The sequence below is a fragment of the Telmatherina bonti genome (assembly GCF_933228915.1).
Source record: "Telmatherina bonti genome assembly, chromosome: 24".
NCBI lineage: Eukaryota > Metazoa > Chordata > Actinopteri > Atheriniformes > Telmatherinidae > Telmatherina > Telmatherina bonti.
In genome coordinates this window covers 21,377,133-21,394,286 of record NC_136633.1, presented here as the reverse complement: position 1 = coordinate 21,394,286, position 17,154 = coordinate 21,377,133, and the positions used below count along the sequence as shown (strand labels likewise).

General features: G+C 38.9%; 1 protein-coding gene across 6 annotated transcripts in view; it reads right to left on the bottom strand.

Annotated features, from left to right (window-relative positions):
• Nucleotides 1-3,190: 3,190 nt before the first annotated feature.
• LOC306773795 (muscleblind-like protein 2a) overlaps nucleotides 3,191-17,154 on the bottom strand; it is a 67,856-nt gene continuing 53,892 nt past the window's right edge. For 3 of the 6 annotated variants that reach the window (XM_079263701.1, XM_079263700.1, XM_079263702.1), the window contains exons 6-9: nucleotides 13,788-13,938; nucleotides 11,912-11,947; nucleotides 10,821-10,915; nucleotides 3,191-5,628 (exon numbers count right to left, since the gene is read on the bottom strand). In XM_079263701.1, the coding sequence (XP_079119827.1) occupies nucleotides 5,614-5,628; nucleotides 10,821-10,915; nucleotides 11,912-11,947; nucleotides 13,788-13,938 (297 nt within the window). In that variant the 3' untranslated portion in view covers nucleotides 3,191-5,613. The remainder of the gene's footprint in view (nucleotides 5,629-10,820; nucleotides 10,916-11,911; nucleotides 11,948-13,787; nucleotides 13,939-17,154) is intronic. The other 3 variants (XM_079263704.1, XM_079263705.1, XM_079263703.1) reach the window with 3 other exon arrangements.

Here is a 17,154-nt window from a genome sequence, read left to right as displayed (position 1 = left end):
CGTCGCGGAGGCTACGTCCATCTCTTTATATACAGTCTATGTTCCTAATTGATACCGGAAAGCAGTAGATTACACGGAAGTAATATTCACATATTACATAGTAATAAATAGGAAATGTTCCCCCCAGAAATGGTTGAGTTTGTAGTTATATTTTGTTAAAAGGCCAAGTAAAGACCTTCTTCTTCTGCCGATTATCCGGGGTCGGGTCGCGGGAGCAGCAGCCTAAGCAGGGAAGCCCAGACTTCCCTCTCCCCAGCCACATTTGCCAACTCTGCGGGGGGGATCCCGAGGCGTTCCCAGGCCAGCCGAGAGATGTAATCCCTCCAGTGTGTCCTGGGTCTTCCCCGGGGTCTCCTCCCAGAGGGACGTGCCTGGAACACCTCACCAGGGAGGTCCAGGAGGCATCTTGACCAGATGCACGAGCCACCTCAAATGGTTCCTCTCGATGAGGAGGAGCAGCGGCTCTACTCTGAGCCCCTCCCGGATGACCGAGCTCCTCACCCTATCTCTAAGGGAGAGCCCGGCCACCCTGCGGAGGAAACCCATTTCAGCCGCCTGTATACGAGATCTCGTTCTTTCGGTCACGACCCACAGCTCATGACCATAGGTGAGGGTAGGAACGTAGATCGACTGGTAAATCAAGAGCTTCGCCTTCTGGCTCAGCTCCTTCTTCACCACTACAGACCGGCGCAGAGCCCGCATTACTGCAGACGCCGCACTGATCCGTCTGTCGATCTCACGCTCCATCCTTCCCTCACTCGTGAACAAGACCCCGAGATATTTAAACTCCTCCACTTGAGGCAGGACCTCACTCCCGACCCAATCAGTACAGAACCAGTACCCTCAACTAAAGACCTCATATTCCAAAAGTTTGACTTTTTTCTCACCATTTTTTCACACATCTGGCTTTAAAGGGTTAAATATAACCATTGGGTCCAACCAAGGTATGCAGAATACCATCACTGAACGCATAGCACGTCCAACCTTGAAGCAATGTGGAGAAAAATCTCACTTGACTTTGTCTCTGATCTGTCTGAAGTGCCTCTCAGCCTGTTGGTTTCTCTTCATCAGTGGTGTTACACACTCTGGAGCCCTTTTAAAACAGATGCACCCTACATATATTAAGACCATGCAACATATCTTCACAAGTGGACCTCATTTAATCAATTATATGGTTTTGTAAGCAAATTGGCATCGTAAAGGGTGGTGAATACCTAAAAAGGTCTTGATGTGACTTAAAATATCTCTTTTTCCTTTACTTTTTAAACACTTTACACCCAATGCATAAATATCACTTTACAGACTGCAGTGGAGAATAAAACAGCAATTGCAACCTAAAAACGGTACTGCTTGGTAGTAAGCTACAGGTCACAAAGCTCAGAAGAGTAAAAATAAAACATTAAAAACTTACAGAATCCTGATGAAGATTTAAGTTAATCACTAATTATGTATCCATTCACTGCAACTCCTGGTTTAAATGAAAACCCTGAATAATCAAGGGCAACATCTTACGTTTTGTGCATTGGGGATGTGTAAGATAGGGGCATTAATAACCCCTCATACATTATTTATTTATTTATTTTTCCTTATTTTTCCAAACCCTGCTCCTTTGTGGTAACAGGAATTGGGATAGAAAATGTTTAACGGAGAATGGAGAATTTAGCCTTTTCATCTTAATCTAACCTGTCAATAACTCATCTATTTGTGGCTTCAGGAACCACAGCTGAGTGGTCTTTTCTGCTACAAATAAAGGATCTAGACGAAATAGTTATTTAATTTTCTTTATTTCTTTCTTTCAATAGATTTTACACTATCTTGCTGGAACCAAAAAAAAAACCAAAAAAACATTTGACTATATCAACATAAAATAGCACAAAATATATGCAAAAAGAATACATTTAAAAGGATTACACTGAAACTATAAATCCGTTGAGGGTCTTCTTGTCAGTTTACCTTCATGTCTTTGTTGGTAAGGTGGACTGCAACAACCATGACAAAGCCAGTTGCTTCATAACCTCCAGACTCTAGTTTAGTGACCTCTGCTGGCTTAAGCTGTGAATTTCACGCTCCATTGTTGTTCCATTGTGAGGCAATGGGACAAAAGATGCCCCTACAGATCCAGGAGATCAGAAGCAAAGACCAGTGACGGTTCTGTTACAACCCACCCTCCCTTTTGGCTTTGTGGTGCACACATTAAACCCTAAAAGAAAATAAAACAAACAAAAAAAAATCAGATATTCATGTTTGAAATTAAACTCAGAAGGGATTTGAGAGGAGAGAGCTGTTCAAGTCTCTTTAATACATTTCGTAAGAGCTCTTAAAAACATAAAACCCTAAGCACGATGGACTCAAGATAAGGCAAAGTGTTTGGATAAGCTGAGTCTGCTCAGTTGACCAACTGCACAGAAAGTGCTTACATTTGTCTTTTTTTTAAAATTTACCATCAGTCAATCGTTGCAAACACATTTTGAGAAACATCTCAAAATGACAAGGGTGTTGTTGGTCACCACATGAGGACATTTTTGTCCTTTTTTTCCTCCCCTCACTGGAAACATTCAGCATGTTATTTAGTAAAAGAAACCCCCCTCCCCATGCAACATCACGTTGAATTAAAGTTCATTACCGCTGTTGACTGATGACCGTACGAACAGAGCGCTGAAACCTCTAAAAACATCCAGAAAATGAAATAAAATAAAACAAAGTGCAATACTAAAAGTCTAATAAAATGTCTCAGTGTGGAACTTAAAGGTCCTTTGTCAGGGGAGGAGTTGTACATCCAAACTTATTCATTTATATAATATTTAGTTCTTACATTTATATATAGATTTATATTCAAGTGTAATCTATATAACATTGATGACTTGAAATCTAAAAGTGTTACAGTCACAGCACTATAGAGGCTGTTAATTTGCTAATGAAAATATCAGGTCGTTGTCATAATCTCAGTGAAGAATAAGAAATGTTCATATCTTCTTTACAATCTACCTTGTTGTACACAAGGTGTACAACAAGTTGTACACTTGTTCTAGCAAAAAAAAAAAAAAAAAAAAAAAAAAAAAAAGAACAAAAACAAAACAAAAAATCAACTCAACAATGTCATTTACAAAAATACCGAACTTTAGTAATTGCAACATTTGGTTGCCACAGCAACAACTTAATATTGTTATGAAATACTATCATACTAGAGTGAAAATTACATCTTTTTTAAAGTTTTCTTTCATTTTTTTTTTTTTTTTTTTTTTTTTTTTTTTTTTTTTTTTGGTAAAATGTCATCTATACAATAAACTTTTTCTTTCTTTTTTTTTTTTTTCCCCAACAACACAAGCAATTCTATGACTATGCTCATTCCTGCAACGCCGGGATCTTTTTTAAATCTGATAAGAAGGCAAGAAAGATCCGGTAGCTTTTAAAGCCGCCAGCCCTCAACGTTGTGTGTGACTTCTCGTTTCTGATGGGTTACATCTTCCCAACGATCAACCGTGCAGAATGTAGCAGACCTCAATAAATTACATTCATTTCAAAACAGAATATTTTACAACACTTTTTTTCTTTGACTAAAATTTGACCAAGAGCTAAATTACAACAAAATAAGGACTTTTCACCACCTTCCACAAGTGTGTGTGTGTGTGTGTGTGTGTGAATGATACCGGAAACGTATGGATTGTCAATGTTCATCAAGCACCACAAATTCACATCAGAATTTAGACAAATAAAATATAATAAATGAGTTTAGCATCATGAAAAAGGGGAAATAGATCAGAGGATATTAGTGGTGAATAACTTTTTATGATCTTGGCTGATTGTTTTTGAGAGGTGGAGGTGGTGGTGGTGGGGGGGGGGGGGGGGGGTTCGAACACACCTCGATAGTAGACAACACAAATTTTAAATAAGTCTGAATACATTTCTAGAGCCATGAATAAAAAATTTTTAAACAAAAAGACACTTTACATACGTTACACAGTTTACAACACATGGTTTTCTCATGTTCCTCGTGTAAACTACTCAAATCGATGTAAGAAACGATGGTACACCGTCAAAGTCACCAAACATTCTACAAAGCTATTTTTCTGATTTGTCGTTTCTTTTGTTTCTCTCGTTTTGATAAAGTCACTTGTGATATTACTTGCAACGGTTGCTGGGAAACCGCTTCCAGTAACGGAAAGTGTGAGGTCTTCGCAGAGAAGTCCACGTAGTTTCTGACAGCCAGTGTGTTACGTTTGGGACTCTTGGTGATCCACTGCGCATGTGTGTGTTGTTGTTGTTGTTGTCGTTGTGGATGAGTATTTTTTAGGCACTTTTACAGTTTTCTAAAATGGAACAGGATTATCGGCGATAGTAGGGTTGAACGGGGCAACCGACGGTCACAGATAGCCCTCCAGTTGAAGTTCAAGTCATCTTTTTGCTTGACGAGTGTCGTCAAACTGCTTTTTTTTTTTTTTTTTTACTCTTGTTTTTTTTTTTTTTTTTAAGATTTTTTTTTTTTTTAAATTTAGGATTAGCACTTTAATCCCTCAACCCGCCATCAAAAACTAAAAAAAAAAGAAAAAAAAGAGAAAAAAAACCAAAAACTCTCCCGCCAGGCCTGGTGTTGCCATCACCTGCTGGTTCTCGCTTCAAGTCGCAGTCTGCCGGCAGACCATCCAGATAGGAACACACATGCACACACACACGCGCGCGCACGCACACACAAGGCTTGGTATGTCTGGAACAAACCCCTCCAGCTTTATTTGAGCCCTTGGCACAGACACGAGCCTACAGGCTTTTTTAGTAATGGCCATGACTATCTTACGTCAGCGCTGAGCATCTCCTCCTGTTTGGACTGCGTGTGTGATCCCCCAGCTCCTCCCAGCATCACAACAAACAAATGGCGAGCGTGTTGTGGCAAAAATGGCAAAAATAATCGAGATAATTTAGGAGGGTGTTAAAACGTGGCTCTGCTTTCTGGCAGGTTTGATTCAGCCAACCTCTTCCAAGCTGCATTTTTGGCAAGATGTTTGATGAAACGTTGGAGGGGAGGATGAGCTTTATCATGGCATCTCAACAGCATTTGGGGGCCGGTGAGGGTCAGCGACGAGCCCACGTTAAGAAAACATGAGCCTGTCCGCCCTGAGGACATTCAACAAGAAAACAACCCCTCCTGAAAGCGCAGTGCGAAGGTGTGGTTGTGCATGGGTTTTCTGTGACTCTTCCTCTTTTCTGCTCCGACGTTATGCAGCATACGGCGCAAACCAAACACCTGGCTTTAATAATGAAAAGGGATCAACGTTGTGCAGAGGTTTTTAGAACAAATATGCAAGAGGAGGGAATCCACGGTGTTAAAATGACCTCTATAATGTCTCTGCTATGTATGCGCTATACATAAGAATATTTCAGACTTTTTCATGTTAATTGTTTCTTTTCTAGCAATACATACAGAATATATCTTTTTGTTTTCTGTGTGTGTGTGTGTGTGTGTGTTACACCGGCACTGCAGTTCTTATGGTTAAATTGAAGTGTTACACTCTTAGCATGCAGGTTGTTGGACCTCAATAGGAGAGGCAAGGTAGTATTTACAAAGGGGCTGTTTTGGGTTTCCTAGTGCAGCTTCATGACACTCCGTTCCCTTCCTGATGCTTACTTCAGGATAATCTGCAGGATGGAGAAAGACACAAAAAGAAGAAGAGAAAAGCTCTTAGTTTGCCCATAACAGAGACACTTCATCTATTTATTTACAAGCTTATTTAGAAGAATAAATGTACAAAAAATCAACAGTGCAATTGTAATTTCATGGATTTTGAGTCATTTAAACCACCATAGTATGGAGGTAGAAAACTGCCACAATGAAATACATAAATACAGCCTTGAATAATTAAATATGTGTTCTTCATTTATTAAATTGGAAATAAATACATTAACAAATTAATATTATTAAAGTTGCTATAATACGGTTTATGTAAAGATATATATATATATATATATATATATATATATATATATATATATATATATATATATATATATATATATATATATATATATTTTATTCCATGCTTCAGTGCATCATGGTTTAATTTGATCTGTCAGCCTTATTGATGAAAACTGGGTGGGCGGGGTTAAAATTGAGAGTTTTAGTCGTGTTTTGATTACTTTTGTCTAAAGTTAGAGCAACTGTGAAAATTGTATTATTCTTGTTTTTATATATTTTTTTAAATAGGTAAATTAATCAAACATATGAAAAATTAAGCCCATAGGGATAAGCAATACCAAAATGTTCCTGTTGAAATGATTTTTCATCAATATCAGTAACAATAACGATACTTTTTGCCCTTAAAGGAAAATCACAGTTTTATAAAATATTTTCATTTCAAGAGCAACATGAAATATAAATAAAACTCTTAAATAGAAATACTTAAAAAATGCTGATAAAATTATAACAAACTAACTGAGTAAATATAATGAGATAAAATTAATAAGACTTTTAAAAAAAACAACAAAACAAACAAACTACAAATTCATTTAGGATTATTTAAATTTCTTAAACTGAATGCAATAAAATATGATAAATAACCACTATAATAAAAACAGTGCTTAATAACCTGTAATAAACCAGTGGAGTATTAAAACAACATCATCACCACTAACAGTGGCAGTATCATGATGACATCTGACATGCAGAAGCCTGGGAAGTAACATGCTGTGGCATGTCATTTTATTGCCTAGATCTGATGGAAATAAAACGCAAAGGGCTATTTGTTTGTATAAGCACAGCAATATATCAAAATTTAGAAAAAAAAAATCAAACCTAATAATTTGACTGGAGGATAAAGAAGTATTGACTCTAGAGTATCAATACGCCCATCGCTAATGGACCTATTTTGACTGGCTCTGCAGGGATCTTTTATGTGAGACCGATTTGTATTGATAAGCAACCAATCAATTACCACAATCTGCTGATGAATTGCAGTTGATATTAATTGAAGGAACTGTGAAATAAGTAAACAGTAAGTCAATAATATCAATTTATTTAGTTTAAACTGCTTAAAAACACATTTAACTGAATTTTTAAAACTGTCAGTGCATTTCCAGTTTTTTTGTACTCATATTTAAGTCATTATTATATTTGATTCATAATGTATACATTTATTCCAATATTAATGACATTTAAGTAGTTATTGATACATTTATTTAGTCAATGTGTTTACTTCCAATTCCAGTGTTGACATTTAAAGAATTATTTACTGCTGTATTTATGTATATAATTGTGACACTTTTCTACCTCCATACAAAACAGCTGGTGTTTTCTTGTCCAACTCCTTTTGATTTTGTGCGGATGGAAGTTAAAGCATGTTTCAAACAAAGTCCTTGTCAGATCATCCTTTCCTATCATTTCAAAATACTGGAATAATGCCTGCACAACTAAAATGATTCAGCAAAGGAGTGATCAGCCCTCGTCTTGCAGCCAAATCACTCCAATAAGAGGCTAATAACCAATAGCTTTATTTATTGGAGGCATACTGAAACCTTTAAGCAGCAGGGAGGAGAGGTTTACCACAATAACAACATCCAAGACAGCTAAAAAAAAAAAAAAAACAGTCAGTATAATATCACTTTTCTGCCTTTGTTGTTGTTGAGTTGTGGTGAAGCCACCTGCCTGGGCCATACAGATGAGCGTAAAAGCTCCAACTACTCCCTTTCCTATACGCATCCTCTCTTTAGGAAACAAAGACTAATGAGGCATAACATAGAGAAGCAGACAGAAGAAGAGAAAGAGAGAGAAAGAGGGCAGGTGGAGGAGCTGCTGGCTGCCATCGTGTGGCTGCCAATGCAGAACAAAGCCGCACGGTACTGGTCACACCACATACCATATGGCTGCATATGGGTGTGTTAAACAAAATGCACGTCTCAGCCCAGACAAGTAAGTTAGATGGCAGGTAAGGAGGATGATGATAATATGGGTAAATCTGTGTTAATCATGGAGCTTCGCGATATAATGTGCAAGTCTGTAATGCAGCATTCTAACAGTAGATGGCACCATGACAGCGTTGCCTGTAAAACGGTGACGTTGGCAGAGCACATGGTTAATGTATGCTCAGACATGGAACGATGTGATTGGTTCCTGCTTGTCATGTCACATAAACGGTTCAGAGGGTCACGCGCTGACCAGACTCTGAACCTGTCTGGGTGTCTGCAACGTGCTGACCCCATACGGTCATGTTAGTTATCTCATTTTAGATTCTTTCCACAGAAGCTAAAAATATCTTTTCTCACATCACAAGTGTCCAGCTGAAAGAGACATTCTGGTAATTAAAGAGATGCCGAGTGATGCTCTGACTGAAAACAGCAACCTCAGCTGCATGTGTCCTTAATAAAATAAATAAATAACAAGAGCCTGGATGTGTGTTTGATAAAGAAAAAACCGCAGCACGGCTGATGATGAGATGGTTCAGCTGCGTCCGAGCTGCAGGGCGTGGAGGAGGGAGCAGGGGACACACGGAGACAGACAGCTAAGGGTGACGTCAGTGTTTCTCCGGCTCCTTGTCCCACATGCGTCTTTAAAGAACGGCTCTGCTTCCTGCTGCTACTGCTGCTGCATGCCAATTACAGGAAGAGACGGTGACTCACAGGAAGTGTGTGCACTGCCGGCCTATGAGGAGCTGAGTGCTGGGACAGTGATTGACAACAGGAGGAGGGAACCGATTCATTTGCTTCCTTCTCATTTTTCATTTCAGATAGGCTATATGCACTGTTTAATACAAAAACACCTGATTATCGCTTCATAATTTAAGTTGGTTTAAATACAGGGTATGAAAGCAGGGAGATTTTTCCAGCCCAGTTATGGAGGTTTTTATGCTCCTTAAAACTGAGGATTGTCTGGCAGTTTCATTTCAGCATGTGGAGCACGTATCATCTGTCCATCTGCGTGTCCTCAGACTACCTCTGTGCAGGTTTAGTGGTAAATGATTACCAGCTGCTTGCGTGAGGCCAGAGTGCCAGCATTGTGCAGAAATTTCCAGGTTTAAAATGGGCCACGCGTGCGTCATGCCGGTATTCAAACCTGGCCCAGCTTCCTCGGATCTTGCTGACACGTAGCAACAGGAGAGCCACCTTCAGAGGCCATTTATAGACAGCTTCTCTGATCATTTTCCCTGTCTATCTCACCCTGACACACGTAACCTGGAACTGTTTCCTCAGCTGATTTATTCTCTCTTTTATCTTTCATCCAGCGAAAGGTTAAAGAAAAAAGTGAAACTGGGAGTGTAAACAGACCCAACATGGCTGCCGTTGCACTGCAAAAACTACAACCACCTGTTACAACCTTATATCCTGCCAAGACGTCTTTCTGATCTTGTTTGGAGAGTGATACACGAGAGGAGATCATGTCTTTTTTCTTACTTTGTCACTAAATCCTAAAACTGGTTATTCTACATAGTTTTTGAGATCACATTGTATTTTTAACACCCGATTTTAGCAATAAAAACCTGTTTTAAGACACCTAAGTACAATTTTAAATACACTGCAAAACATATCCAATTTAGACTACAGTCAGGTTAAATAAACAAGCAAGACAGTAAGTAAGTAAGTAAGATGTTCAGTGAGAGGCTTCTTCAGGTCTGATGTAAGACTGAAAGATACAGAAGATCATTCCTGCCAGCAGCCATCAGCCTCCGGAACAAGACCTCCTCAAATTAATTATTATATACTACAATATTGAATTTCCCTTTGGGGATTAATAAAATATTTTTCATTTTCATTTTATTTCAATATTACTTGGCAAGATTTTTTGAATGTTAAACAAACAAGTGTGAAAACTTTTAAAGCAAGTGGTGAAACACTCATTTCAAGTCCTTTAATAAATTAAAATACCCCTAAACTGGCCTGTCAGTGTTTCTTTCAGTGTTGTTCCTCACTTTAAACTTAAAATAAGAGGTTAAAAATGTATTATTTATTCAATTATATTTAGTGTAAATGCTTAGGAAAAAACTGTCCATGTTAACTCTTGAATTAAGAAGAATCATTTTATTTAATTTCTCTTTTTTAATCAAAGAAATTGTCTCTTAAATTAAGAATCAAGGTTGAAAGAAACACTGACCAGCTTGTTTTGAAGTTGTTTTAAGATATTTCTCATTTGTCAAATTCCTAAAATCTTTTCCTTATTTCAGGAAATCTTACCAAGTTTAGTTAGTTTAATGTCCCGGCTGAATATTTCACTGTACTTGTATGTTTTGCAGCGTATAAAGTTAAAATTGGATGTGAAAAATACAGCTTGATCTCAAAATGTGTGTAGAAGATCTAATTCTAAGATTTATTAAGAAGATAAATAGTAAAAAACATATACTCTTAAAATGTCATCAGTAATTTAGTGTGGTTTTTTTCTTATATTACAACAGGGAAGTTTTACAGTGTAAGAATGGACTGCCTGTGTGTATTTGCTTGAATGTTTTTATTTTTTTGCAAAAGCACACAAGCAGAACAGATGATGTCCCTACTGCAGATGAAGAGGCTTATTTGACAACAAGAAAAAGTAGAAAGTAAAACTTAGAACAGAACATGCAAAAACAAAACCAGGAAGTGGTGCAACATAACACAACTCCTAATTGCAAATGTGGGAGCTCTGAAGAAGTGCTTTGCATGGATGCCGAAGGCTTTTTGTAAGAGATCGGATGTGTCCTGGCTTGGGTTGCCCCCACAGCGGTACGTGTTCTGGAAAACACCCACTTACAGGCGTTGACGAAACACGGATGATGTGGGCTCAGCTGCAGGTTATTGCAGCCCATTATTAGAAGGCAGTACTTATTCAGAGCTCCGGGGACTGATGAAAGAAAGCTTTAAAAGGAGCAAACCTGATTGGCTGGTGCTGTTGCTGCGTAGGGGACACTTGTGGCAGGAGTTGTTGCTGCAGAGACAGTAGCAGGCGTAGCACTGTACATCATTGGGACTTTGTTTTTGAGGGTAGGAAAGGGGAGAGGGAAGAGGAGGGAGGAACGGGGGAAAGGGTGGGAGGAGGTGGTAGCAATGGACATGTAGGTGGAGCATTATGGTAACCATAGTAACAGTTGCAGCGTGTGTGTTGAGGGTAACGTTTGTTGTTGTTGTTGTTGTTGTTGTTGTTGTTGATGGTGGCGGATGTGACAAGAGAGCCAGCAAGCCATCGTTAGGGTTACACCGGCAGATGGCATGCAACCATTCACAATGCAAAGCAAGGAAGGACAGAAAAACAGAAAAGAAGGAGAAAGCGAGGGAGAAAACAAAACAAAAAAAAACACAAACAAAGAAACAAAAAGGAGAGAAGCTGATTACAATCACAAATAAGGAAATTTATACAGAAAATCAGTTTGCTGTTTTTCCCAGAGAAGTTTAGCACGTGACATTTCAGTTTCTGGCAGCAGGGACGGTCACGTTAGGGTTGAGTTTTTATCCAGGAACTAGATCCCAGGCAGCGATTTTGATGAAGTTTTATAGCGCTGTTTACTTTACTGATAAAATGCCTGAGAATTTGCACAAGTCCTATCCCATTTGGCCAAGAGAAAAAGCCCTCATTTTTTGTATACCTTCTCTGGGAAACTGATTTAAATTTCCTGATCAACACAGCACAGCAAACAGAAGCTATCCTAGAGCTTAAGAACAGATCAGATCCTACTGAAACTTTAATCATAAACAGTCATTAGCAAGAGAGTCAGTCAGTAGGGAAACAACAACTCCATATCATAACTCCTTCAGGTGATACAAAACATACATTTCACGTGTGTTTCACATCTTAGCATAAAGAAATGTGCAGATTGAGAATAAAACAAATGTTTCATCACTTTAATAGGGTGGTGCAGCAAAGCGATGACATTTTGTCTCACCTGCAAGAGGGTGCAGGCACACCCCCCCCCACCCCCAAATAAGACAAAAGTGTGTGAGAGAGAGCAATGGGAAGGTCAGGACCTACCAAGACTGCTAGCAGGAGTCATGCACAAGACTGACCCTGTTGTGTTCATGCAGAGAAAGACAGAGAGAAGGGAGACAGAGGGGAGAGAGAGGAAGAAAGAAATGGGTTAATTGAGGGGGGAGAACAACAACAAGGTTAGACAGGACAAAAAAAAAAAAAAAAGAAGCTTTGCTCAGATGCTACCGTTACGGCCGTATACAAAAGCAAGCAGGAAAATACAGTTTATGTGCAGCAAACATGAAGCAAACTTAAAAAATAATCTTTCTGCAACTGTAGCCACGTTTAGCATGTTGCAAAGCTGCATGTTATTAGGTTGTTTCTCTTATTACTGAAAATGTTTCTCTATCACACCGTGGAGGAGAATGATAAAGTTAAAGTGTCCTTATTCTGCATGTTTCAGTCTAATTTATTTTAATATGCAAGTCTAGAAGGCCAAGAAATAATCAAGCATTTTTCACAAACTCCTTCATTCATGTTGTATTGATCCTCTCCGATCAGCCTCTGCCAGAAACAAGCTAACAGAGAAAGCTCCGCCCCATGTCCTGTGGGCTGCGTCTGATTGGTCAGCTGCTAGGAGTAGTTATACTGAGCAGTGAAAGTGGGCGTGGCTTTCTTCTCATGAACGTGCACAATCTAGAGAAGATGACCAATCACTGAGTCCTTCCCTGCGGGACGTCACTAAAATTTCAAAGTAGAAAAAAAACCTCTCTAAAACCAATCGTTTCCGTCGCCATGGAAACAGAGTGCTGGAAAGCTCAAACATGTGTTCAGGTGATAAAAAAAACCAAAAAAAACCCGGCAGCGCTCATTTGTCTGATGAGTATTTAACACTATAACACTGTAGAAAGCTTGAACTCACAGCTACAAATGTATTAATAAAATTCGACTTGTATGGACAACGTTTGTGTTGCCTCTGGGAAAACTTTTCACCAGATCCACAAGTGTTCATATAATTATAATTAAAAAAAAACCCCCCACAAAGTTAAGTTTTAGCTTAAAGAGGGAGAGAAAACGACTGAGGTTCTGCAGCAAACAGCAGCATCATGTAGCGTCAGAACGACGATGTGCACAGCCTCCCATAGCAACCAAATCAATCACCGCATGAGGTTTACTGCTCGACTGAAACTCTTTTTTCTCTACATGGTGGACAAATCCAACCCGCCAGAAACTTTACAGATGACTTAAAAATAAATAAATAACATTAACAGAAACATAGAGAAATGGCCGTTATGGATCTCACACCATAAACAAGCAGAGTGAGGAACAGGAGTCTTATCTTCATCATTCACACGCGTTGCTACAGGCTACCAAATTTGCTGCAGTTAATTCTAACCTGAAGGCTTTTGAGTTATGTGAGGAAAAAAAAACTTGAAAGTAACAAAGAGGAAAACCTTGATTTCTCTGGGAAACATTTAAATATGAGTTCATACACAGAAAATGCTTCTTTCTGACCTTCAAGGTGGAGCCTAAATGCAGTCCCAAGGCTTTTTCTCCCCTTTTTATTTGCTTTGGCGTTAAGACTGGCAGGTGTATCATACTGAGGAGGTAATATATCATACGTTTTGTTGCCCTGATCAAAGCCGACTCTGCCTTTCCACCTGGCAGCTATTAGATGCTTTTATGAGCAGGCGGTAAATCAGGGTTTAGGTATGGCGTGGTTAACGGTTAAAACATTAGCACATGCCATCAGAGTAGACCGATACATGCGTGCCACTCTCATGAAGGCGTTTCTAAATTAAATACAAGACTGAACTGTAGCTAAAAACGTCAGAAAGATAAGATCCTGATCAGCTGGAGGACGGCTAAGATGTATTTGTGAGCGCATCTATCTGCAGCTGTGTGTGTGTGTGTGTGATTGGAGAGTGGGAGCTCTTACCTGTGGGAAAGAAAGCGGGCTGCTGGAGCTGTGCGTTGGCCAGCGCCTGCTGGTAGTGCAAAACACTGGGGTTGAACAGGGAGCTTGCTCCGTTGCTCTTCTCAAGTGCTGGTCTCTTTGGTAGGGGCTGGAGGACACTGTGGGGGAACGCCTTGCCACCGGAAAACACACACACACACACACACGCACGCAAACACACAACAGAAACAACTGATTTTAACCATATTATCACGCAAACCAGTGCTAATAGTTTCTACATGTCTCATTTGTCTATGCTCAGCACAACAAGGCAGAAATGGAAACTTGCTTTAACTACCACAAGGACAATGAGAAACTACAACATAGCAACAACACGTTAAAGAAAGTGCTAGCTGGAAGTATTTAAGATTACTTTCTAGTTGCTCATTAACGTAAAATACAATCTATTTCCACTGGTGATCACAAATGATTAATATCTACACATTTAAGTGTCTTACAGGGTTTCACAAAAGCAAAAAAGAGCCAAATTAAATTCTGTGAGTGGCTACAAGTACAATTAAAGAAGCTACATGCAAAGCAAAAGGTGAAAGGTCAAAGTACCAGGTCTACAGTTGCCTCGAGGGGTCGCTTCATTGCTTTGGCAGTCGACTGAGTCTTTAATTAGCAGGCAGCGAGCACATGATGGCAGTGGGCCAATGGGATTCAAGCGTATTAACATACAGGTAACAGCAAGCAGAGGTGCATCATGGGGGACAGCATTGCATTGTGGATAGGTGAGAAGGAAAAAAACAAAAACAAAAATAATCTGAATGCAAGTATACCACATACAAAACAATAGGCATGCACATAAACAAAAATTTTGTTTTGTTTACTTCAAAGAAACATTGCTACTTTTTGAATTAGTATCAAAGCAAAAAAAAAAAAAAAAAAGAAGAAAAAAAGCATCTATATTAACCTTAAAAAAGCAAGTTTCTATGATGTACTTCAAAACTACTGGGAAAGCATTAAGTAGTAATGTCAGCTACATCTGAACAAGTCCACTTTGAGAATATCTAAGCAAGAAAAAAAAGCAGGAAGGTAGAAACACTGAGCTGATACTAAACACATGTCATCTGTCCTCTCAGGTTGCAGAGTACTACTACACCTCTGCTCCTAGATTACTTCATCTGATGGCGTGAGGTGATTTGTTTTGGTTTTTTTGGGGCCTTAGAAAAAGTGTAAAGCGTGCCCAGCAGATGGGGACGTGAGTGAGGTCAGGTCAAAGCCAAATTCTTCAACTCTGCCCTCACAACTGGCTGAACGACACGGGCGCGTTTGTGTGGGCAGATTTTAAAGCAGAGATTAGCACAATTACAAGCGAGGCTGTCTCCGCCGTGGCAGCTGCAACAATTAATGCTAAAAAGTAGCTTAGCAGTCACATCCTTCTCTGATGTGCGGTCAATTCCCAACGAGCACGTCGCTTGTTAGTGTGATCGATGAACTTAATGAATTTAATAGGAGAATGTGGAGCTCTGTTTATTGGTACATATTTAAACCCTTTAATGCCTGAATTTATGAAAAATTTTTTAATAAAAATAGTGGAAAAATAAGAAAAGATTAGAATAAAATAAACTATAACGTATAAATTGATATAAAATAAATAAATGAAAATAATTTGATCGAAATAAATACAGAAAAAAAAAAAAAAAAAAAAAAAAGGCTTGTCGCACATTTGCAACACCAGGCATCAAGGGGTTAAACTCTACAAGCAGTAAGGTCATATTCATTGAGAGCTAACCTAACAAGTAAAAATAACACATATTAGCCAAATAATTAGCTTTTCTTTAGTATTTATTACAGAAAAGACGTCTTTATATGAGATGTCACTGCTGGGAGGGGAGGAAAAATAAAAAGATGAGATGGTTGTGGTGAACACTGCGCTGAAGCGGTCCATGCACAAGCCCCCTTGCTTCATGTATGTGGCTTTTCTTACAGTATGGAACCGTTTCTGTTCTGTTAAAGAACAACAATGCATTGCTGATGCACTGTGGAGTTAACAGACTTTGACGCTGCGGTTAGTTAGGGTTGAAGATGGTCGAATAAAGTGACATGGAAAGCAAAGACGATTGCATTTGACTTGCAAAAAGGAAGAAGATCACAGCGTGGGAAGCAACACATAATGTGGCACAAGAAAACAACAGTCAATCCTCTAACTGTAACTGCATCAGTTAATGTGTAAGCTTTTTATTGTTTTTTTTTCTTAAAAAAAAAAAAGCAATGAATTATGGGTAATGACATTATCTATTTGCAGCAGTGCATCAGTAGAGGCTTTTTGGATCTGTGCTTTAATAAAAGTCTTTCAGCTTAGGCCAAGGGCTATAAGAAAATTGGATTAAAGGTGCTGACTAAACAACTTATTGTCCTAAGGTTAACCCTCTTCACCTCTGGCACAGATTGTATCTGCTGAAGGTAATTTTGGAATTGGGTCATAAAGCTGAGTACACAAGGTAGAGAGGAGGAGTATGAAGCGTGGGGTTGTGAGGAGCAAACGCTGGCAGTAAATTTTAAATCTTATTTTACTGATGAAGCGTTGATTTCTGATGGGGAAGGTGTTGCGCTAAGGTCACAGCACTGTCAAACTGACCGATGTGCACAGGTACGACTAATCTGCGCTCACGTTAGCTTTATCATCCACATTGTGGACTCATACAGGAAGGAGAGAGGAGAGCAAGCAGCGATGTAGCCAGCCGATGAGACCTGTGTGCAAGGCGTAAAGCATGCCCATGCCATGGAGGGAAGCAGTCAGTCAGCAAGTGCAGCAGCCAGAGCACCATTCAAAAGAAGCCACTCAGCTGCCTGGGGAAAGGTGTATGCAAGGGAGGGGGGGGCGAAGGCAAAAATTCCTCTCATTAGCCTTGTTTACATGGATACAAGGATACGGAATAAAATCCTGATCAGAATAAAACTGATTCATGTAAACATTTAGTTGTGCTCATATGTATTCATCCCCTTTCACAACAGTCACTCAAATAACTGGAGACTTAAAAAAAAAAAAGTCTAAAAATTTGTAAAAATATAATTTAGTAAAATAAGACACTGATTTTTCATTTAATTGAGTTGAAGAAAGAAAAAACAAACAAACAGACAAATGTGTCCTGGACAAATTAGAGCACTTTTCTGTTGAACAGTGGGACAAAATACCTGTCAACAGGCGCAGAAGTCTGACTGAGAGGAACAGAAAACACCTGACTGGAGCGGAAACATTAAAGGATTGTTCAACTAAATATTAGTTTATGAGTCATGTAATATGTAACAAATTATATTATTTGTTTGCTTTTAAAAAAAATATTTATATTGAACCAAAATTAGAAAATAATGTAATGATTTTCATAAAATTTTTATTTATTAT